Raw genomic sequence first — 25,601 nt, 5'->3', positions numbered from 1 at the left:
GGCTACTCCTGCAGTACAACAGCTTTTACCAGTAGGGAATACATGCGCTTGCACAACGTTGGCGTACGGGCGTAAAACGTGAAGGAGACTACGTAGAAAAATAGGACGTGGAAAAGCCATGTTGATGTATATCCTCAATAAATTCTGACTCTTAAGTATAAATATGTTCTGAGAAAAAACATGTGGGGCATTACGTATTGAACGACCCTCGTACTTTCCAACCCAACTCCTACATAGTGGTTTTTTTTTCTGTTTGCTGAGTCTCGCAGAATGCAGGAGGGCGTTATCGTGGAGTAGCATCACTTCACGCAGTCTTCCTGGCCGTTGTTCTCAGACTGCGTGTGCAAGACGTCTCAGTTGTTGGCAGTAAATGTCAACATCAACAGTGATGGTTACACCTCGGGAAAGCAATTCACATTACACCGCCCCGTCTCTGTTCCACCAGCTGCACAGCTCAACCATTCCTTTCCTTTGCTTATGTTAGCATAAAAACACTATTTCTCGCCCCCAGTATCGATACAGGGTAGTCATGGTCGGTATTCTTTACGAGCTAGTTGAAGAGGAGCAAACAGAGTTCCACATATGGCCACCTGGTAATTTTGTCTTAGAGAACGCGGTACCAATACACCCGATTTTTTAGCCTTCCCCAGTGCATGACGCTCGGTGGTGAAATGATTACAGTGTATCACATCTGCCAGCTCTCGAGTACACTGACTTGGATCATTGTAGATTAATGCGTTTAAATTATCTTCAACAAATCCTGAAGGTCCTCCTGAACGCGGAGAGCCGTTAATGTTAAAACTATCCTTCTTAAAACGAGAAAACCATTCCCTTAGCGCGCTCTGTCCAGTGGCATTATCCTCATACAAGACGCAAATGTTTCTGGCTGCCTCAGCTGCTGTCACCCCTCTCTTGCACTGAAACAAAATAATACGTCGTAAATGTTGCGATTTCTCCATTTGGCACTCCATTTTCTAGGACGTCCCCCCCCCCCCCCCCCGCCCCCCGCGCTATGTCCAAATGACAAAATGATAATATGTGAATTCAAATAGCAACAGTGAACTACAAATAAAAATGACAATCGATAAACAAACCCACGGCAACCGGAATAACAACATGCAAATTAAAACGCTACAAACTTATGTACCAACTTAACAAACAGTTTTCAATGCCATACAAATATTAGGTTTATTTATTACAATCAGAGTATATTTTTACAACTGTATTTTTAACATTGTGTCTTCTTTGCTTTTCGGAATTCTCGTATGTATTATCTTATTTTGATGTTTATCTCACGTTGGTAAAATCTAATTCGTGACAATACTCTCTTATCATCATGTATTCACGCACCACACAGCACACATGTGATCAGCTGCATTATATTCAATATGTATTTGCAGGTATTATTCAAGTATTCCCTCAATTAACATATGGTCACATAAAACGTAACGTAGAAGCTAAATAACACAACTACAGAAAAACAATAGCTATGGCGCTTCGATAAAATATTTTCAGTTCTATAAAATGATATTTATGGTATATCCAAGTGTCAACCGTAAGTAGAATTTCATGCAATTGACAATATTTTATGCATACTCCATAAGTAGTGGTTCCTGCAATTATTTTATTTGAATAATACGTCATGTTTTATATATATGTATCTTACGAATACTTAAGATCACAGTTGTGCTGTGGGGTGAGTATGTACATGAAGATAAAACAATGATTGCATGAAATACATTGTAATTAAACTTACTTTCATTGCAATAAATAAATAACAGATGATATTCGGCCAGGTGTTCCACAAAAATTAGATTTCTGTTGGAAAGGTGAAACTTTCACGCTCAAGAAGTGAAAGATTGTGCTTTCTAAGTAAAAAAATTAGTTAAACAAACTAGTTTTCGGCTGTTGCGCCATTATCAGGTACAAATATAAGTATGTGGTGCAGGAAACTTTGTTGGATCAAAGATTTTAAACTAATGCATGTACAGGGTATCTCCATTTCCAGAGATGAGAATGTTAATGTTAGAACAGGAAAAACAAGGGAGGTATTTCACTGTACTTGCAATGTAAGATTATTTAACTAAGTTAAAATATGTAACACATTAACTAATAAAGTACAGACAAATTATAACAGTTCTACATAGAAGAACATAATTGAACAATAAGCTTTGGTGACACATTCCAAAGATGTGGCTGAAAAAAATGAACTTGTCTTTAATAAATTATAAATGACAATAGTTCATTAGTTAATATGTCACATATTTTATCTTAATTAAATAATCTTACAACAGTACAAAATTTAAAATGCAGTTTGAGGATAACTGCATAGATTATTTTGATCTAACCATAGACACCAGTGACCGTACTCATACTTTCAAGATTTATGTGAAGCCTAACACCACAGATAAGGTAATACCAGTCAATTATCAACACCCAGTGACCCATAATAGCTTTCATTCTATGATACATCACCAAAATCCATCCCCATGAGTGAAGCCAACTTCCAAAAGGAATTAAATGGTATCAAACAAACAGAATCAAACAATGGCTGTCCTTCTAACTTAGTGGACTTCATAATGCACAAAAAGCAGAAACAACAGGTGTACTCTCTTTGTTACTCTGCCCTCAACCCACCACCTCAACAGTGCAATGTAAGGTGCACAATTCCATACTTAGGAAAAGTCTCACTCCATAAAGCCAGAAAGTTTAAATTGAGGAATGTAAAAACATCATATGATGTGCACAAGACTGTTGGACGCTTCTTACTCAAATGGAAACACAGCACTCCAGCTTTGGAAAAGAGTGGAATTTAAAGAATTACTTGTAACTGTGGCAAATACTGTATAGGTGAGTCTGACAGGGCAATATATACCCACATGAAGGGACATCACACAAGTTCAAAACTTAGAAAAGGAGGCTCCGGTTTTTCAGACCACCTGCTTAAAGAAGGCCACAGTTATAAGGTGAAACATGAAGTATTACATCATACCCACAAAGGAAGGAAGACGAACTATGTTAAAATTATGGAAATCAGTAAACATATGTCTATCAACACAGGTCTACTACTAAATAACTAGACACAGTTCTGATATTCACCACTTGTAACTAGAAATACTACTCATAATCCCATCCAGGGCACATTGTAAATTACCCTTCTTACTCACATACTCCATTTCCTTTATTTCAATTACTATAACTTCTCTTCTTGCAGTAAAGAAAATAAGTTGTATAATCACAGCTGCATCACTCACCTGCTTAATATCACTACTGTATCTTGTCTGTTTGTAATTTATGAGCTATTAAAGACAAGATTTTTTTTTCAGCCTCATCTTTGGAATGTGTCACCAAATCTTATTGTTCAGTGATGTTGTTCTATGTATAACTGTTGCAATTTGTCTATAGTTCATTAGTTAATGTCTCACATATTTCATCTTAGTTAAATAATCTTACATTACATTTACACTGAGATACCGTTGCTAGTTTGATTCGTATTCTAGCATTAACATTTCCATCTCTGGAAATGGAGATACTCTCACCAGATACTTGTCTTTGTACCTGATCATCACATAAGAGCCGAAAACCGGTTCGTGTAACAAATAATAAATATTGTAGACTATTAAGCCAAGTGTAGTGTGTGTTTCATTCATAATGTGCAAAATATTCTACCAAGTACCGATGCGACAGTCAGTCAATCCAAGTAAAAAATTAACTTTTTTTCGACGAAGTCCTCTTTTCAGTACAACATTTTCAGTAAGGTGATTTCACTGCTGAATTTAGGTTCTCGAACATGTGACAAATACTCACATGAATGGACTTAAAAGTTCTGAACATCTTAGTTTCTTTAGGTATGAGAATAGGTGAAGGTCAAAGAATATCAAAACTGATGAACAAAGTGGATCCCAGAGCCTTAAGCTTCTTACTGGCAAACCATCTTTGTGGTAGTCGCCACTTACTGTCTCTAGCGTGAAATGATGACACATGTCTCTTCAAAAGTAATAAAATGGCTTACAAAATCTGCCTCTTTTTTTTAAAAAAAGTCCAGATTTTGCACAGAACTTGATTTTCTCGTTTACACTGGTCAGCGTTTAACAGATGAGACAGCCATTTTACCAAAACTTTCTTGCAGTTTATTCTTCACGTAAAATGTACCGCACTCTTTCTTCTGATATAGCTATGGAGCCATTTACTTCACATAGCTCTAATGACGGATCGTTATATACAAGCAGTGTACCCTGTCCATGTTTCCATGTGTCACTAAAGTTTCGTGACGTCAAATGTGTTAGGATGTGCTGTTTCCACTAATATATAAATATTTGTTTCAATTTCTGAAACTAATATTTCATGACGTATTTCACATGGATCATCTTTCGGACAAAAATCTTCACGTGTGAATTTAGCTGCCAATTTCTGAATCGATAAAAAATGAAAAATCAGATTCCTAACGAACCTTCGCCACGAACTTCCATTATGCTGAAACTGTTTCCGTTTTCGGAAGTACCATTTTTGAGTACGTCACGATGATTTGAAAATATGTCCCGACCCGAAACTAGCCACGGAGTGAGTAAAAAAAGTGAAATTTGCAACTTTGGCTAATTTTTCGTTCTACTGAAACCTTCGCCAGTTTACGATGAATTTCCTGTGGCGACAAATCGCCCAAACTAAATATTTTGCCAGATATTCCAGATCGCCCTTATGGAGAAAATCCACACTAAGGAACTGCTTAAAAGAGCTGCATAAACAAAACAGTTACAGAGGTCAAGCTGTTACTTGATCTGCTTTGTTGAACCGCGTGCTAGATATTTGATAGATACGGATATCCTTGGAAGCAGATAAATTTTCACCCTGCCCTACCAGAAAGCAGAAGTCTCTTCGAACTGCTGCGATGAGAAAAATATTTTATTCTTGCATAAAATATTGTGACTGGACAGGATAATATCATAACTGAGTGCTTAAAAAGTTCAAAATAAAAAATCTAAATCTATTAATAGATTACTAACATTTCTAAATTAGTACAGAGATCGGACAAAAATATAGAAACACCACGAGAAATGAATTCTTGGACAGAAATGCGAATGTTAGCCCAGCCTGCAGGTTGACCACGAACGGCACCTGTGCAATGTCCTCAATACGTTGCAAGTGCCAGAGGTGGTCGGAACGATGTTCTGTGTAGCTGTAGGTACATTCTGCCGTCAGATCACCGAAGTTAAGCGCTGTCGGGCTGGGCTGGCACTTGGATGGGTGCCCATCCCGTCTGCCGAGCGCTGTTGGCAAGCGGGGTGCACTCAGCCCTTGTGAGGCAAACTGAGGAGCTACTTGACTGAGAAGTAGCGGCTCCAGTCTCGTAAACTGACATAGGGCCAGTAGAGCGGTGTGTTGACCACATGCCCCTCCACAAGCGCATGCAGTGACGCCTGTGGGCTGTAGATGACACGGCGGCCTGTCGGTACCGTTGGGCCTTCCAAGGCCTCTTCGGACGGAGTAAGTGACTTCGAAATTGGGCAAATTGTTGGTGCTCGTATGGTGGATGTTACCGTAACGTAGATGGCCGAAGTGTTTGGTGTTTCGAGAGGCACCGAGTCGAAGATTTATATCGCGCACAGGGAAAGCGAAGAAACATTATTTGCTAAGTCCCAACGTGGACGAAAACTTGTGTTGCGTGATCGTGACAGACGGCCATTGAAGAGGAGTGTGACGAAAAATAAGAGGACAACAGCTAAAACAACGAATGCAGAACTCAATGTCGCACTAGCAGCCTTGTGAGCACCAAAACAACGCGAAGGAAGCTCCATGCTTTGAGAATTGTAGGGCAAGTTGGAATTTCAAAACCACAGATCAGTGTTGCAAATACCCGTAACAGGAAAACGTGGTGCCGAAACCGTAGAACCAGGACTGTACAGCAACGTCATTCGTCGGATGAGCCTTACTGCGCACCGATTCCAACTTCTGGCCGAGTTTGCGTCCCAAGAGTGAAAGGTGGAGAGGGTTCGGCGATGATTTGGACAGTCGTATCGAGGACATTTTGGCTGATCAGGCCGATTTCTTGGTACAATGTTTGTTTATCATTGGCGATGCTGTGTTCCAAGATGGTAGCGCTCCTGTCCACAGAAGTTACAACGTCCAGGACTGATTTTGTGAGTTCGAGGATACACTGTCGCATATACCCTGGCCACCATAGTCACCAGATCTCAATAATATTGAGCCTTTGTGGTGTAATTTGGAGAGGAAGGTGCTTGACCGCGACCTACCTCCATCATTGTTATCTGAACTTGCCACTGTTTTGCAGGAATAATGGTATAAGATTTCCTTGAAAACCATACAGAACCTATATTTACCCATTCAGAGACGACTCGAAGCTGTTTTGAATTCAACGGTTTTTCTACACCGTATTAGGCATGGTAATGTGTTGTGTTTTCATTGTTTCCATATTTTTGTCCGCCTCTATATCTTACGAGGGTTGACTGAAAAGTAATGCTTCCACCTTCGTAAATTTTCAACAGCTGGCAGCATTGATATGCGGCAGGCTTGTTCCGTAGCCTCTTCTCCATACCCCCAGTTGACGGGAAGCCTTAGCATTGAACGGTTGTGTTGTTACAGTGTAAGTATGGAACCCTGCACAGACGGTCGGTCAATGCGATTTAAGCAACGTGCAGTCATTGAATTCTTGACAGCAGAAGGTGTCAGCCCAAAGGAGATTCATCAGAGAATGAAAGCAGTTTATGGTGATTGTGTTGATGTTAGCACTGCGCGTCGTTGGGTGAGTAAGTTTAAAGATATTGAAGCGGGAACATCTGCCCTGCGTGACAAACAAAGAGTTGGACGACCTGTGAGAGCAACCACCGAGTTTCACAAGCAAAATGTTGATAGATTGATTCAGGACGATGGTCGTATCACTCAGAGAGAAATTGCAAGCACAATCGGCATTTCACAATAACGTGTGGGTCACATTATTGCTTTGCTTGGCTATCGGAAGATCTGTGCTCTATGGGTGCCCCGGATGGTGACTCCTGAAATGAAAGCGCAGAGACTTGAAACTTGCCAGGAACTCCTCTCGCTTTACGAGAATGAAGGTGACGCCTTTCTCCATTCAACTGTAACAGGAGGCGAAACGTGGGTACACAATTACGACCCGGAGATGAAACATCAGTCTATGGAATATCAACACAAAGACTGGCCCCAAAAAAATGAAATTCAAGATACAAACCCCTCAGCTGGAAAAAGCATGGCCACAGTGTTCTGGGACGCAGACGGTGTTATCCGTGTTGATTTCCTTGATCGTGGAACAACAATAAATTCAGAGCGTTACATCACAACGCTGCGAACTCTGAAACGACGGCTAACAAGGGTCCGAAGGGAAGAGGGAAATGTTTTCGTGCAGCATGACAGTGCCAAACCACACACTTAACTTGCCACAACAGCAGAACTTCAGAGACTGAATCTCACCACCGTACGACATCCTTCATACAGTCCAGATTTAGCACCGTCTGACTTTCATCTGTTCCCGATAATGAAACGCGATCTGCGGGGACATAATTATGCTTCTGATGAAGACGTTGAGGGAACTGTGAGACTGTGGTTGCGGAAACAGAGTGTCGACTTTTTCAATGATAGCTTCAGAAAACTTGTTCATCGCTGGCACAAATGTATCCAGTTGGCTTGTGATAATGTAGATAAGTGAATATGAGTAATTAAAGATCGCATTCTAAGGATTATTTCTGCGTTTGATTTATTAAAATATTCCATCCAAATCCAATTAATGAAGGTGGAAACATTACTTTTCATTCAACCCTGGTATATAAGAGTTTCACGCCTTTCACGACAGTGTCTAACACTGAAACGGGGTACCTATCTGTCATTCATGTAAACTGGAGCCCATCGATACCTCAGATCCTAGCCAGCAAATATGTGGCACAATACGAAACACTTGAACATAGGACGAGTAACGCCACAGGAAGCAATTTCCATAGACACGATAAATGCAATGACGCTTGTATTCACAAAAGATTAGCATTACTCAGCATTAGGCATACCTCAAGGAAACCTTTCAAGATTATGTGAACGTCACGATATCTGGAGCGCTTTTCTCATGCCGCTTTCTTCACATTTACTTTCAGAATATGCTACATGTACAATGCTGTGTTTGAGATGTGTGGTCCATAGAACTAATTTCAGAGTATTAAGTGCTACGTGAAACACGTGAAGATCTGTTACAGAGACGCTCAGTACATGGGCAGTATCAAGTCTTACTCAGATCTGACTTTAGCAAACACATTCTGAACTGCTCGTATAACTTTCTGACTATTAGTTTTCCGAAGTGGAGAAGTGAGAAAACCGTGACTGATATCCGAGTGTCGGATTTGCAGCTAGTAGTTCGTCACCGCGGGATTTTTAGCTATGTTTCTACAACAGATTAGGAAATGAAGGGTCACCCCTCCCTTTCCACAAAATAAATGAAGAGCTCAAACACGATAACCCGCAATGCAGAGGTTAAATGATACACAGACTGCTAGGCTGCAAATATACTGGGTGATCAAAAAGTCAGTATAAATTTGAAAACAGAATAAATCACGGAATAATGTAGATAGAGAGGTACAAATTGACACACATGCTTGGAATGACATGGGGTTTTATTAGAACAAAAAAATACAAAAGTTAAAAAATGTCCGACAGATCGTGTTTCATCTGATCAGAATAGCAATAATTAGCATAACAAAGTAAGACAAAGCCAAGATGATATTCTTTACAGGAAATGCTCATTATGTCCACCATCATTCCTCAACAATAGCTGTAGTCGAGGAATAATGTTGTGAACAGCACTGTAAAGCATGCCCGGAGTTATGGTGAGGTATTGGCGTCTGAAGTTGTCTTTCAGCATCCCTAGAGATATCGGTCGTTCACGATACACTTGCGACTTCAGGTAACCCCAAAGTCAATAATCACACGGACTTAGGTCTGGGGACCTGGGAGGCCAAGCATGACGAAAGTCGCGGCTGGGCACACGATCATCACCAAACGACGCGCGCAAGAGATCTTTGACGCGTCTAGCAATATGGGGTGGAGCGCCATCCTGCATAAAAATCGTACGTTCCAGCAGGTGTTTATCAGCCAGGCTGGGGATGATGCGATTCTGTAACATATCGGTGTACCTCTCACCCATCACGGTAGCAGTTGCTGACGTTTTGCTATCCCGTGCAATCTGTCGGACATTTTGTATACTTTGACTTTTTTTGGTTCTAGTAAAACCCCATGTCATTCCAAGCATGTGTGTCAATTTTTACCTATATGTCTACATTATTCCGTGTTTTATTAAGTTTTCAAATTTATACTGGCTTTTTGATCACCCGGTAAACTCCCCGTCAGACAGGACTGACCAGGCTAACACATCATGCAGTATTGCTCAAAGGTATTTCGTGTTTATGTATGTGCAAAATCCAAACAAGCCGATTGTTCAGACAGAAGACTGCTCGACCTCGCCGCGGTTATATGTATTGATTCCCGAGTGTAGGTAAACATGGACTTTAGCCATAAACAGTGTTTTCAAGGGGTCCATAAGTATTTTGTAGAATGGGAAGACTGCAACAAACCTAACTACATAAATCAAATCTAATTCTAATGTTTTATTTACTTACAGCAATGCCTAAAGCTAAAGAACTTTCAGTAGTATTTCAGACAAGTTGTCTTAACAGCACTGAGTCGAGACCGAACTCAATCCTTCGTTGCGGAGCTGTTTGGCATCTCACAACAGCTTGAGAGTGTCTGAGAGCGGCTTCAGACAAAAAAAGGGTGGACGATGGAGGACAGCGCACGAAGTTCACAATCTTTTCATATGTTTGGGCCACAGTCATGTAATGATGTTTGAATGATATTTCCGCTATTTCACTGTACAAATTCGCTACTTTATTTGACCCTCTTGATTTCAGGCTTAATCAATTTTCAAGTACCACAATGTTGAATATAATTAGACCTTGTTATGTGACAATGACTGCGCTTAAGAAAGTCGAATTACACCCAACATTGTTGCACTGGATAATGGCATAAGGCAGAAATCATGAGAAATATAAAATATAGAAGTTGCACAAGCAAATGGCGGAAATATCATTCAAACAATGCATGATGTGGTCGACCCCGAAAGAACACCCAAAAGAAGGCAGAGTCATCCTGAGGCAATCGATGGTTGATCCGAAAAGAAAACAGCCCGGGCAATACACGATGAACTACAGATAAAACACAGGGCTAACGTCCATGTTTCGACAATTAAACGTCGTTTGGGAGCTATAGATCTGAATGGCAGGCAACCTTCTCGAAAACTTACGATAAGTGCGGAAAATAGGAAGACCAGAGTACAGTTTGCTAAGAAGTATGCGTCATGGATTGCTGAAGACTGGTCAAAAATGCTGTGGAGTGATGAAACCAAGTTTAATCTCCTCTTGTGAGGCGGGATTCAGTTCGTTCGACCACCGAGAAACAAGAGGAATGACAGAAAGTACCAAGTAGCCACCACGAAGCCTGGCGGAGAGGAAGCACCACGGTTTGGGGCTGTTTCTCACGAAGTGATGTAGATCCTCTTGTGGAAATTCATGGGATAATGGATAATCTGAAGTATGGTGAAATATTAACAGACCATATGATACCTCATGGAAGAGGAAATATACCTCGTAATTGACAGTTGCAGCGTGACAACGATAGAAAGCCTACTTCTGACCATCTGAACACATTTCCGAAGCAGCATAAAGTAAAGGCATTCCAATGGCCAAGCCGAAGTCCAGAACATCTTTGGGGCGAGCGAGATAGATGTGTTCGGTAACAAAACTGCACCAACAAGGAGGCTTTCTACAAAAAATTGTGTGAGCAGTGGAGAAGATTCCTCGGGTGCCACTATGAGGATGTAAATTAGATTTGCTTCAAATACAGGCAGTAACGGTCGTGTAGTTAGTTACCTTTGAGATTGGACGTGGTGAGTTGTTGTTAGTTTAGAATGCTTTTAAAGCGACATAGATGCCGTTATCAACACTTCACTGAGTGTGAACGAGGTCATGTGAAAGGGTTGTGAGAAACAAGATGTTCCTTCCGTGATATTGCAGAAAGACTTGGCAGGAATGTAGCCACTGTGCGTGATTGCCAGCAGGGGTGGCGAAGAGAGTGAACAGTCGCACGAAGACCGGGCTCTGGACGCCCACTTGGCACTACCGAGAAGGAAGACCATCGTGATCGGTGTATGGCTCCGCTGCATCGTACAGCACGTGCAGCACCAATCCGAGCAACAGTTGGCACCACAGTGGCACAACGAACTGTTACAGATCGGTTACTTCAAGGACAGCTCCGAACCAGACGCCCTGTACGGTGCATTCCACTGACCCCAAACCACCTCCACTTGCAACGTCAGTAGTTTCAAGTAAGAGCTCATTGAAAGGTAGAGTGGAGGTCTGTTGTGTTCCCTGATAAAAGCTGGTTCTGCCTCGGTGCCAGTGATGGCCGCGTGTTGGTCAGGTGGAGGCCAGTTGAGGTCATGCAAGCAACCTGTCTGCGTACTAGATACATTGTATCTACACCTGGAGTGCGATTTCATATGACAGCAGGAGCACTCTCGTGATTATCCAACGCACCCTGACTGCATATTTATATGTTAATTAGGTCATTCCACATGTCGTGTTGCCATTCACGAACAGTTGCCAGGGGGTATTCTCCAGCAGGATAACGCTCGCCCATATACCGCTGTTGTAGCCCGACATGCTCTACAGAGTGGCAACGTGTTGCCCTGGCCTGCTCGACCACAAGATCTGTCTCCATTCGAGCACGTATGGGACATCATTGGACGACAACTCCAGTATCATACACAACCAACACTAACCGCCCGTGTACTGACTGACGAAGTGCAACAGACATGGAACTCCATCCCACAAAGTGACATCCGGCACCTGCATGACGCAATGAATGTACGTTTACATGTTTGCGTTCAACATTTTGGCAATTACACCAGTTATTAATGTACCAGCACGTCAAATTTGCAAAGGCTTGTCTCGCGCTTACATTAAACTGTGATCTTGTAACGTCAGTCATTTAAATATATTACCTAGCGAAATATATTCCGGAAATTTCATTACTCTGCGTTAATTATTTTTTGCTGTTGTGATTTTTTTCACCAACGCATTTCGGACAAAGGGAAAGCCATGTTAGAAGAGCAGTAATATTTATGTGGTACTTATGAAGCGCGTGTGTTCTCAGAATTCTGGGCGTGGACGTCAAGCAGTGGACCAACAGCCGCGTCGGCTTAATGGCGTGGCAGCTCCTCGTAATCGCGTTCTTTATAGCGGGCGTGCGCCGCAATGGCTTCAGCGCAGCCGCCTTCGTCACGACGATTCTGCAAGTGAGTCCGTCCATGGCTATCCTTATGCGCATTTCTTATATTTTTGTTCTATCTAAGAAATTAACACTGAGCACATACCACGGACAAACGCAGTGTTCCAACTTGTCACCGACCGGGGTGGCCGAGCGGTTCTAGGCGCTACAGTCTGGAACCGCGTGACCACTACGGTCGCAGGTTCGAATCCTGCCTCGGGCATGGATGTGTGTTATGTCCTTAGGTTAGTTAGGTTTAAGTAGTTCTAAGCTCTAGGGGATTGATGACCTCAGAAGTTAAGTCCCATAGTGCTCAGAGCCATTTCAACTGAGCCAACTTGTCACGCGTCCTCTCCCTTCCTTTCTGTACCTCTGTAGTTTCTGAATAAGGTGCTGGTATCACAGCATCGTGGGAGCACCGCTACTAAGTTTGGAAGGGAAGGGTAAGAGCTCGTGACGAGTTGAATCCTTGAGTAATTTGCGTATAATCAAAGCAGCACGGCGCACAAGATTTACTTCTCCTTTTCGGTTTTTGTTCCAGTGTTACGACAGAGGACCTCACACACTATCTTCAGAATAACTCTTCAGCTCTGCGTTTGATTTTAGTTTAAAACAAATAAGTTTAAAACATTAGATCTAGTAATTATAGAACATTGTTTAAATAGCCTTCATCTTGGAATTCGACAGTGGTGACAGTGATTTTGTGATTATTACTGCGCAAGGTGGCGCAGTAGTACAACATTTTCATCTTACTCAGGAGTAGAGCAGCTTAAATTTTTATCCACCCGTAGCGACTTAGATTTTCCGTGGTTTCTTACGGAAAATACTGGGATGAGGTTCTTGGAAAGTACTCGGCTGATTTTGTTCCCTATATATCTCTGACCCGAGCTTGTGCTCCTTCTTTAATGGCCTTGCCCTCGACGGGGCGTAAAACCGTACTGTCCATCCTCTTTTGAAATTGTTACTTTAAATAATATTGTGGTACAACCCGTTGTGTTTACTCGCTTTAACCACTGTGTACCAAGATCACTACTTATGGAGCCAAGTAGATTTATATCTGCTCTCACGAGTGTGATTTGGCTGATATCCTGGTCTTCCAACGCAGAAAAATCTGATGTTGTCGTTGGGAGCCGGACCAAGGACCTCCGGATTAGTGTCCAGCGAAGATAACCATATTTTATGCCTCTGACATGCCCTTACAACGTTTCCTTTCTCAAACTAGTGATTGCCTCCACGAACTGACTGTTCCACCAATGGCTTTTCTGTAAAAGAGGAAAATGAAATTTGTTACTAAGTAAGGTTCAAGCCTGCTTCTTCGTTAATAGAGTGCCTTTTTCTGAAAAAAAAAACTCTTTCTGCTGAAATAAAAATCCTATAAAGAGAACTGTTGGTCATATTTCTTTGTAAAATGGAATGTCAAAATTCATCTAGTCATGATTATTAAACTTGTTCCTTCTTAAATTTGAATTAAATCAGTTTTCTCAAAAAAATTTTGATTATAAATAAATATTTACACTTCTTCTCCTAAAATATTGATTCTCATTCTTCATAAAATAGAAAGCAACAATTTCATGATTAAATATATTTCATTTTTTAAATTGGTATTTGATTCGTCATTCTTTACTTTGTCATTATCCTTTCGGAGTCAGAAGAGAGAATCACTGACAATAATTTAATGATGGGTCTTCAGCTATGTGTAATCGTTGCGTGGATACTTCTAATCTTCAGGGCTACAAAACCAGTTACACAAAGAAGACTAAGGATATCGTTAAGACTCACGAATACCTCACCTTCTGTGGCCATGCTTTCAAACTGAGTAAATCTTTAAGCTTCATCAAATAACTATGCGCAAGAGTAGAAATATTACTCGATGTGGGTCAGAATAATGGGAGTAATTGTAATAGTTTTAAATCAAGAGTTTAGTTGTGAAGGTTGAAGGTTGATTTGGTAAATTGAGGGCATGCTATACAACGAAGCTCTCAGAACTCACCTGCATGTATTGGACTCACATAGCAGCAACCAGCAACAGATCGCGTACAGTTCCAGAGCAAAGGAATTCCTCGCAGCTGAATGAAAGATCTCCTCGCAGCTGAATGAAAGACCAGCTACTGAATGACTGCCGCTGAGGTCAACAGCGCCCAATGAGTAGTTTCCTAGCAGCCCTCTCTGCCAGTCATATGTGACTGTATGTGCTCTTTCTGCAGCTTGATTATTCAGAGTGCAATATTCTTATAAGTGGGAAACAGTTGTTTTATTTAGATTAGGACATAGTTCATTAAGCAAACTTTAACGATTTTGTTATCTTTTGTCTGAACATGGTCAAAGTATTTAATTAATGTCTCAAACGGGGCCAGACTCGATTGTAAGGGAGCTGAGCACTGATGCTGTTAGTCGGTTTCCTTTCATATGCCAAGCCTCCAGTGCTGATGCATACAATGATTTTAGGCGAACCAGCAGACATACTTACAAGGTGACAATTATTGAACTATATCAAATAAAATCGTCATAACATCTGAACGGTTTGCGTTAGAACGTTCAAACTGCACGGCAGGCCGCGGGGCCCGATGGAAATTAGTACGCATATTTCTGTTTGGTTTAGCGACGAAGCCCACTTTCATTTGGATGGGTTCGTCAATATGCAAAATTGGGGCACTGAAAATCCACATTTCGTGATTGAGAAGTGTCTTCACCCTCGACGAGTGACTGTGTGGTGTGCAATGTCCACTCACGGAATTATCGGTGCGATATTCCTTGATGTCGCGGTGACTGCCGAACGGTACGTGAAGATTTTGGAAGATGATTTTCTCCATTATCCAAAGTGACACTGATTTCGACAAGATGTGTTTCATGCAAGATGGAGCTCGTTCCCATCGAAGGACGAGAGTGTTTGATGTCGTGGAGGAGAATTTTGGGGACCTCATTCTGGCAGTGGGGTACCCAGAGGCCACTGGCATGGGCCTCGATTGGCCTCCATATTCTCCGGATCTGAACACATGCACCTCTTTTTTGTGGGGCTATATTAAAGACAAGGTGTTCAGCAATAAGCCCAAAATCATTGCTGATCTGAAAACAGCCATTCAAAAGGTAATCGCCAGCATCGATTTTCCGACACTTCAGCGGGTCATGCAGAATTTTACTATTCGTCTGCGCCACATCATCGCCAATGATGGCAGATATATTGAGCACGTCATAACCTAAATCCGAATGTCTGTAGTGATGTTTACATGTTGAATAAAGTTTGTGCACACCATCGTTTGTAACTAATTTACGTTTTTTTAATATAGTTCTCAAATTGTCACTCTATATCTTTTATGAATTCCTTCTCCTCGGATTCACCCTAGGAAACCATGCCCGTCATCCTTCATGTCATTGATAAGGTGTCCATCAGGGTCCCTGCCAGCACCCTCAATGGTCGATTGCACATTTCTTTTGTCTTTCAGATGAACAGATCTGTCTTGCACTGAATATTTAACGTCATAGTACTATGTGGAACATCTGAGAGAATAATATCTATGTGAACTCAAATGAAGATCTGATATTTAGGTAGCTGTCCTCCGCATGTGGAATCAACGTTGTCTGAATTCATCCACCTATCACTCAAGCATTTCATAGTCTGCCATGATCAAAGTTGCAGCAGTCCATTTACGCTTGTAGTCCTAGATAACGCCAATTTTATGACAGATTCAGTACCTATTGGCTCGTATCGCATTTTCTGGACACAGTGTTGTGAACTGATGTATTTATTTTCTACCTGACAGACTGTTCGAAACCCTTAAAGTGAAAACTATACAGGCCCTACTGTACCCTAAAGTGAGAATTATGAAATGAGGAACCAGAGTTCCGAAATGAATGTTAGAGGGTTTGGGAGGTACCCAATGTGAAATGCGTGCGACACACGTGGTTGAAAACTGTTCATGTTTCTGTATCGACGTTGGTGACGCATCTTCAAAAACAAGACATAGTCGTCTACGGTGTATCCACAATGCATTTCTTCCTGTATAGTTTCTTGAAGTAATCAGCGTCCAAAACTCCAGCAGAAACTGAAGGTGAACTGGTTGTTTGGATTCTAGCTACCTGTTCCATTGTACCACATGGTGTAGCGATCCACTTAATAAACGGTCCCTATAGCATACCAATAAGGTCCCTTTCAGAGTATACTGATACAAGAGTCCCATATACAACCGCTTGCTTGACGAAAGATAGGTACCAAAAGACTGGAAACTTGCACAGATCACATTAATACTCAAGAAAGGCAATGGGAGTAATCCGCCGAATTACAGACGCATATCACTAACGTAGTTTTGCATTAGGATTTTGGAATAAGTATTAGTTCGAATATTATACTGAGATGACGATTCATGGAGTAGAAAAATGCGCATAGGCCTATCAGGTTGGCGTAAGTATCGCGTGCACAAGGTATAAAAGGGCACTGCATTGGTGGAGCTGTAATTTATACTTAGAGAACTCTTGTGAAAAGGTTTCCGATGTGATTATGGCCGTACGACGGGAATTAACAGATTCTGGACCCGGAATGGTAATTGGAGCTAGACGCATGGGACAGTCCATTTGGGAAATAGTCATGGAATTCAACATTCCGAGATCCACAGTCGCAAGAGTGTGCCACGAGTACCAAATCTCAGCCTTCACTTAATGACTGAGAGCAGCAGTGTTTTGCGTGGTGTTGTCAGTGCTAACAGACAAGCAACACTGTGTGAAATGACCACAGAAAAACCATGTGAAACAGACTACGAACGCATCCGATAGGAAACTGCAGCGAAGTTTGGCGATAACAGGTTATGGCAACAAACGACCGACGCCTGCAGTGGTACTACTGGGCTCGTGACCACATTAGTTGGAACCTAGACGAATACCGTGGTCTGGTCAAATGAATCCCAATTTCAGTTGGGAAGAGCTGATAGGAGGGTTCGAGTGTGGCGCAGACCCCACAAAGCCATGGGCCCCAGTTCTCAACAGGGCACTGTGCAAGCTGCTGATGGCTCCAACAAAATCCTGCTTCGACAACACTTTCGCAATTATGGACGGCTGTACACGCAACATGGCTCAATATTTTTGCAGGAGACTTGGTGATTCAATGCCATGTCGAGTTGCTGCAGTACGATGGGCCAAAGGGGTTCGACCGATATTAGGAATATCCCCCGACTTTTATCATCCCAGTGTATCTTCAAAAACAGGCAAGATAATTCGTCCCAAAACCATCATCACAATAGCTAACAGAATCTGCCCTATAATAACAATTTCCAATGACGAAATAATGACCAGAAACGATGGTTTAAGGGGGTTTAAGGGTCCAGCGTGTTAGCGACCTCATACCGGTGTAGGAAATCGGTGTGGGCTGTGTTTGCATGGAATGTACTGCGTCTTTTGCTCCAAATGAACCGATCATTGACTGGAACCGGTTACGTTCGACTACTTGGAGACCATTCGCAGCCATTCATGTATTTCACGTTCCCAAACAACGATAGAATGTTTGTGGCGCCATAGGTGTTCACGGCTGGTTTGGAAGACATTCTGGACATTTTTAGCGAATGATTTGGCCACCCACATTGTCCGACTTGAATCCCATCGCTCATTTATGGGATATAATCGAGAGGCCAGTCGTCCTCATCGGCAACAATCTCGCAATTATGGACGGCTATAGAGGGACAGCATATCTCAATATGGACGGCTATAGAGGGGCAGCATGGCTCAATATGGACGGCTATAGAGGGGCAGCATGGCTCAATATGGGCGACTATAGAGGGGCAGCATGGCTCAATATGGACGGCTACAGAGGGGCAGCATGGCTCAGTATTTCTGCAGGGGACTTCCAACGACTTGTCGAGTCCTTGCCATGTCGAGCTGCCGCACTACGCATGGCATAAGGAAGTCCGACATGGTACTGGGTGGTGTCCCATGACTTTTGTCACCTCAGTGTGTGAGTTACCTAGAAACTGTCTAGTGACACACAATTCAGGAAATATTGTTCTCGTGAAACACAACTAACTGTTTATTCACAAGAAGTAATAAGTGCTATCCACGGAGGATCTCAAATTGATTCCACATTTCTAGATTTCCGGAAGGCTTTTGACACCAGTTCTCACAAGAGACCTCCAATCAAATTGGCTTACCTAAGGAGTATCGTTTCAGTTGTGGGACTGGATTGGGGATTTCCTTTCAGAAAGCTCACAGTACGTATAAACGACGGAAAATCATCGAGTAAAACGGAAGTGATATCCGGCTTTCCCAAAGGAAATGTTATACGCCCTTTGCTGTTCCTAACCTACATAAACGTTTGAGGAGACGACCTGAACAGCTCTCTTAGATTGTTTGCAGATGATGTTGTCATTTACTATTTAGTACAGTCATCAGAAGATCAAAACTAAATGCGAAATTACTTAGACACGATATCTGAATGGTGCGGAAAGTGGCAAGTTTCTCTCTGTAAGGAAAAGTGTGAGGTCATCCACATGGGGGTACAAAAATGAACCCGTGAAATTTGGATTACACGATAAATCAGACAAATTTAATGGCATTCAGTTTGACTAAATACCTAGTATTCACAATTACGAACAACATAAGCTGGAAAGGTTACACAGATAATTTGGCGGGGAAAGTTAATCAAAGACCACGTTTATAGGCAGAACTCTTAGTAGGTGAAACAGGCCTACTAAAGAGACTGCCTTCACCACGCTTGTTCGTCCTCTGCTAGAGTACCGCTATGCTGGATGGAATCCTTACCAGGTAGGAGTACGGAGGACATAGAACAACTTCTAGGAAGGGCTGCTCGTCTTGTATTACCACTAAATAGGGGAGAGAGTGTCTCGGATATGATAGGTGAGTTGTGATGCCAGTCACAAAACAAAGGCGTTTTTCGTTGTGGAAACTGTAAAGAAATTTCAGTCACCAGTTTATGCATATGATTGTGAACATATTTTATTGTCGCCGGCTCAAATGCGGAGAAATGGTCATTATAATAAAATAAGACAAATCAGAGGTCGTTGTTAGAGAGTGGAACGGTAGGGAAACAGTCTGAAGGTGGTTTGAAGAACCCTCTGCCAGTCATTTAAGTTAGAATTGCACAGTATTCATACTGATGTAGATGTAGATGTAGTGTAGACGAGAAGAGTATCTATGAGAGAGCAGTAAATTTTTTTGTGCTTTTGTAGTGCATGCAGTGAGATTGGCAGTTGTCACTTTGGCCTGTTGCTATGAACGTAAGTCGTTGCCGTCAGGTGTAAGGTGTCTATTTCAATAAAAAGCTAAATGTTCAATTCTTCCTATTTGTTTTCAAAGTACTCAGTTTGGGATGCTTTAGCATCAAAATAATATTATCCCTAAGGGATTGTGGCACCCTGTATACAGGACGACCTGGACTTCATATCGGTCGTTCTCAACTTAAAAATTTCCAATACTTATTAAAAATTGAAACGCACAGTATTAACACTCGGAAATAATATTTCATACTCACTTTGTTGTGAACCAGCTTTCGGATTTCTAGTCATCGTCAGGCAACTTATGACTGAACAGACAATCCACAAGACATGAATGAGAGTTCTAGCTGTACAAAGAATGTTATTTCAAAAGACAGGTGACATATAAAGATTACGCATCTATACAAAAAACACGATATTGGAATGCTTCAGTTTGACAGTGGAACGAAACAAGAAATGCTGTGAATTGAGATACTGAACTGAAAATAGTCCAGCATGTGAGTACTGATACAGACTACAATGGCATAAGGACCGAAGTCCAGAGGTTGGTGAGTGTGATGAACTGGGAAAAGGGAGCCGAGAGGAGGAAGAAGACGTTGCAGCGTGGGGAGTGGACAACAGTAACACAATTTACAAGAAACATATCATCTTACCATGAGAACTGTGTCAACTGGCTTCTGATTAATGGAACTGTGTTTGATCACTGTGTGCAACAAATTCCCACGAAAAACTGATGAATTACTTACATTTAGGGCTTCTGCGTTTGTTTCAATATGATATGGTGCAAAATAGTCACTAAATCCATTACAAGAAATATTTAGCGCTAGCTTCACAAATATGTGTTCTGTTTTATACGATACGATTAATACGTGTGTTTATTTAAAGAGTAATATACCACAGAAATATTTAATATGTGAAATTTGTTAATAACTGTGAATCCCTATGGTGAAGAATCTCTCGAATAATGTGAAACACACTGCTAAAATTCGATAAACATCGGCTCATAAAATCGCTAATTTAAACCAGAGAATACGGAAGAAGTTTACGTGGTTTCTCCTTCAGTTTCTTATTGAAATCATCAAACTACACAAGTAGGCTATTAATTTATAATATATAAAGATCATAACATAAGGCTGTGCTAGTTTACAAGATATTCTGTTCTATAAACACTTTCACTACCATCACCATCCTGACCTTTTTTTCTGCAGAGTTTTTGATCAAACTGACTGTACGTCGGACGCTCCCGCATGGCTTGTCGCTTTTAAGTCACATCTTATAAGACACATCTTGAACGTCTCTACCAGTAGACCAGAAGAAGTCTGCCAAAATAACAGGAGACCACTTCCCTGCATGTTCCTTCTCCATAGTTGCAATAACCTGATGAAATCACTCGCCATGTCGGTCAGAAATTGCTACGCAATTTTCAGGGAATTATTTGAGATAGGCATGAAGGAAGTGTCTTCCAGTGAAATTTTATAGCCAAGCATGTCATAACATGACGGCTGTTACCCACAGGCGATTCATTATATTTGTGCTGTCATATCCTAAGAATCTGACACAAACATTTTATATTCAACCATGCTCCCTGCTCATCGCCACGCAACATTTCGTCAAACTTCTTGTCTCTGAAACGCTCTCGAATATGTGAGCCAATGAAGATATCATCCATGACGTTCTTTCATTTAATCTTGGGAACTTTTCCTTCAAGTGCTACGGACTTCGCCTTCGAGATTCAATTTCTTTACGAAAGTTTTCATGAATTTTACAAAAATGTCTTTAGAACAAAGAATAAGAACGAATTATAATACGAGTACTTGTCACTTACAATACTAACTAAAGTAAGATATGAACTGATATGAATTGAATGTTGAATAATAGCTTCATTATAATGGCTCATTTTCGTCATATATAATAATTGTATACTCGTATATGCTGGCAGTACATTTCTTTTTTACCTTTGCAAAAAAAAAAAAAAAGAAAAGAAATCCTAGCTAAGCTTCAGTTTTATTTGTGATACTCGATATCAGCAGATTGGAGTTGGTAATGTTTAGAAGTTTCACACAATTTTCAGATTTACTCTTGCAATGAGTGTTCAAGCATTAAGTCAAGATATGGAGAATGATGCTTATATATAGGTTAATTTCTAGGTTGATTTTCTGCCCGTATTAGATCTATGTAGAACATGTCATTTAATGTCATAGAAATGGCATTTATTCAGAGATGTTAAGAAAAGATGAAATCATGTTTTTTTTTATTTAATGAAATCCACACTGCAGAGATATTACTCTAACGTTTTATTCTGATGGATCCATTTCAGCTAGATTGCCATAAGCAGACCGTTTGCAAAAATTGCATAATATTTTTTATTTTATTGTGACGTTGGTTAACTGTATTTTCGGAAATAAAAATTTGGTACGTTCGTTATTGTACGGGGTGTTCATAAAGTCTTTCCGCAGTATCGTATAATTGTTAGCCGCGCGTACCGTATAATTGTTCGCCTGCGTGGGTTACTTCCATTCAAGTGGACTCTCCCATCATCTCACTGTTTCGTTTATCTCAGTAAAAATGAATATTCAATAAATAAATAACTTATATTTCACTGAGTTTCATTTCGGTATATTCACTGCGGCATACGGCACGCGCGGCTAACAATCATACGGCACTGCGGAGAGACTTTTTGAACACCCCGTATAATCAGTGGTCGCCGTCGCTCTTTGTTGTATTACAATGTAGTATAGATTTACGATTCTTATTCGATAAGCTGCTCTGTGGTTTGCTGCTGTTATTAACCACCCTTTATCGTATTTTTTGGAAATTGAATTTTTATCACAGATTTGGCTGACTGACTATTGTGACAATGGTCCAAAGATGATATATGGTTACAATTGCTATGGTGTACTGATGTTATCATTTTGGACTGTATATGTGATCTTTGGAATCGATGTGTCTGTGAGGAGTTCTGTATCATATATTACTTTAGTTACGAATTCAATAAAATATTGTATAAAATGCTTTTGTTTTAAATCTGTGTTCATTTAAAATGCCGTCATGGTGTTGTATTGTGAGTACGTAGAGTTCTATCTCTTTATCTAAATTCATTCTTAAGCCTTTTGGTAATAGGTTTAAATTTTCAATGCTAACTCTATTAGTTCTGCATTGTCATTATCGTTCTTCAAATGCTTGAAGAATTAAGATGGATTATTTTCGCTAATTCTCGTGTGCCCTCATGTCTTACCTTCAAGTTGAGCCCTGTCTGTCTTATATAAAACTCATTGCAATCCTGGCATACGATTTTGTATGTGATTTAGTTTGTGTATGTTGTTAATTTTGTTTTTCCTGAGTGAAATCTGTGGCACATGTTTGCGAAACCATTTTTCTGTGCCATATATTATAACATATTGAGATCTTTTTCTATGGCAGCTTCGTTTAGTAGCAGATTTTGAATTTAATTCATCATGGCTTTTAAGTATGCGTGCTTGTATGCCTTTGTGTGGCATATGTGCACATATGTCGGATGCCAAGTTCATCTCCATTTATGAAGGGCTAGTATGTCATTCATGAAACTAAAGTAATAGATAATTTTATTGGTTAGAGAATTTGTGGATGCATAAAATGTTTCTTGTAATTTATTCAAGAAAGTATGTACTAATGTCTCAGCAATCTAAAACCCATGGGTAGTCTGTCTAAATGGGAGTATGTCCCTAAACAACAAAATTATCTATAATTTTAGATATACGTTGATGAGACAGTTTCGAATTTTACAGAAAGCATGCAGTAACCAACAACATCATACATGCTAATTCATGCCACACAAAGGAACACAAGCATGCATGCTTCCACTCATTATCAACAGAATACAACATCTTCAACTAAACCAAGCTGCCAAAGAAAAAGATCTTGATACAGTACGATTTATAGCACTACAAAATGGTTTCAAACCATATATAGTAATGCAGATATAGCAATGAGAAACTACATGTATGCAACTAAACGCTCACAAGGACATAAAACTGTCCAGAGAAACACCAAAAGAGATTAATCCAGCGTACATACCTATAACATATGAAGGTACAAGATTAAACAAATTAAATGCAATAATGAACACAAGTATCCAATTCATGTATAGAATCAGCAACAATATTTGGTACAGACTTCACTCAGGAAAAACAGAATCACCAATATGCACAAACAATACAAAATCATATGTCAGGATTGTACTAAGTTTCACATAGAACAGAAGGGCTTAACTTCGAGATGAGGCACAAGAGTACACGAGAATTAGCGAAAATAATCCATCCTCATTCTTCAGCCACTCAAAGAACTACAACCACAACGCAGAGCGAATGGAGTTAGCATTGAAAATTTGACACATGTTACCTAAAGGCTTAACAATGATCTTAGCTGAAGAGACAGTACTCTATATACTCACAATATAACGCCATGACGACATTTTAAATGAACACACAGATTTAAAACATAAAAATTCATACAAAATTTTATTTAATTCCTAACCAAAGATAACAAATAGATAGAAACAACTCCCAACAGACACATCGATTTCAAAGATCATACATATAGGCTGAAATTATAACATCAACACACCATAGCAACTGTAACCATATAGCATCTTTGGCCAATTGTTATAACAGCCAGTCTGACAAATCTGGTGATAAAATGTCAAATCACAAAAGTTACGAGAAAGGACGATTAATAACAGGAGAAAACCCCAGAACAGCTTATAGCATAAGAATCAGCTACCACTGATGATATCATGACATAAGTACCAAATTTCCATTTCCAGAAATACGCTTAACCAACGTTATAAAAAATTAAAAATATTATGTAACTTTTTCAGGTGGTTCGAAGATGGCAATGTAGCCGAAATGGATCCATTAGAATAATAACATTTAACAGCTTTAGCAGCAATCAGAAATTTATTAAATAGTGACTCAAGGAGACAACTTCAATGCCGTGCATCCATATTTAGTCCCCAACTCCTTTTATGTTCCTCAGTCTTCCACTCCATGTTGAATTCTCTTTTATACATATCGTAAACAGAATCAAATTTTCAAAGTGATTCAAAACTGATTAAAGAAATCTGCATATAGAAATGGTTGCAGTCCAATTTTGATTTATAATATGCTTAATAGCAAAAATGAACAGAGTATAATAGCACTGCTGTATCCTGCTCAGAAGGTAGTAAACCATAACTACAACAAATGGGTCAGTATGTTATGTGTAGATATGACTTCACAGTCATTTGTCAGAGAACTGAAATGTAGGAAATATAGACCACTTTTCTACACCATAATTACTGTTGTCTCTAATCTATTGAACAGTAAAGACAACTTTCTGCCTTTAGAATGAAGAGGACTTTATAGGATTTTTTTAAAATTTGTATGGCAGATTGTATGTAGGTTTGAGAGGTATCACTATAACTAGTAGAGCAACTGGACATAAGAGGATTTGGAGACTAAAAAATAAGGATTCCAGGTTTGCTAGTGCATGCTGTGAATGACACCATACTTACAAAATTAAATATGATGTTCTCCACAGATTAAATATATGCATGAAACAAACATTACAGGAAACTCTGCCTATCAACAAACATCAATCACACAATGCTAACTGAACCCTTAAGGATCAAAAACAGTTCCATTATCACGCTCGCCTAAGTGTCAGCAGTCAATTAACATTGTCTTCACCATAAGACGTTTAATTATTGTAAAGTGTGTCACTGTTTGTTTACCGATCCTCATATTGCACTGTCTACTTTCTTCCCTCCAGCCCACCACCACCTCTCTTTACCAATTCATCACATTCAACAAATATGTCATTGTGTAATATTTCTTGGTTTGTTCCTAGGCCAAATTGAAACATTCCAATTTTTGTTCTTTACACAGATTTATAATCTTTAAATATTGCACATCTTTGGAGATAACAGTTTTTGTAGAGCTAGAAGCTTTCACCAATGTTACTTGGACTTACTGTTCAATCTTAAGTCGTCTGACGATAGTCTAGAAAGCCGTAAGCTAGTTGACAACAAAATATAAA

The 25,601-nt window shown here is 40.2% G+C and overlaps 1 protein-coding gene across 20 annotated transcripts in view; it reads left to right on the top strand.

Annotated features, from left to right (window-relative positions):
- Window positions 1–25,601, top strand: part of LOC126299110 (uncharacterized) — a 285,821-nt gene that overhangs the window by 220,886 nt on the left and 39,334 nt on the right. For all 20 annotated transcript variants that reach the window (XM_049990801.1, XM_049990795.1, XM_049990804.1 and 17 more), the window contains one exon: window positions 12,223–12,364. In XM_049990801.1, the coding sequence (XP_049846758.1) occupies window positions 12,223–12,364 (142 nt within the window). The remainder of the gene's footprint in view (window positions 1–12,222; window positions 12,365–25,601) is intronic.

The sequence above is a fragment of the Schistocerca gregaria genome, chromosome X (assembly GCF_023897955.1).
Source record: "Schistocerca gregaria isolate iqSchGreg1 chromosome X, iqSchGreg1.2, whole genome shotgun sequence".
Lineage (NCBI taxonomy): Eukaryota > Metazoa > Arthropoda > Insecta > Orthoptera > Acrididae > Schistocerca > Schistocerca gregaria.
This window is presented reverse-complemented; position numbering and strand designations above follow the sequence as displayed.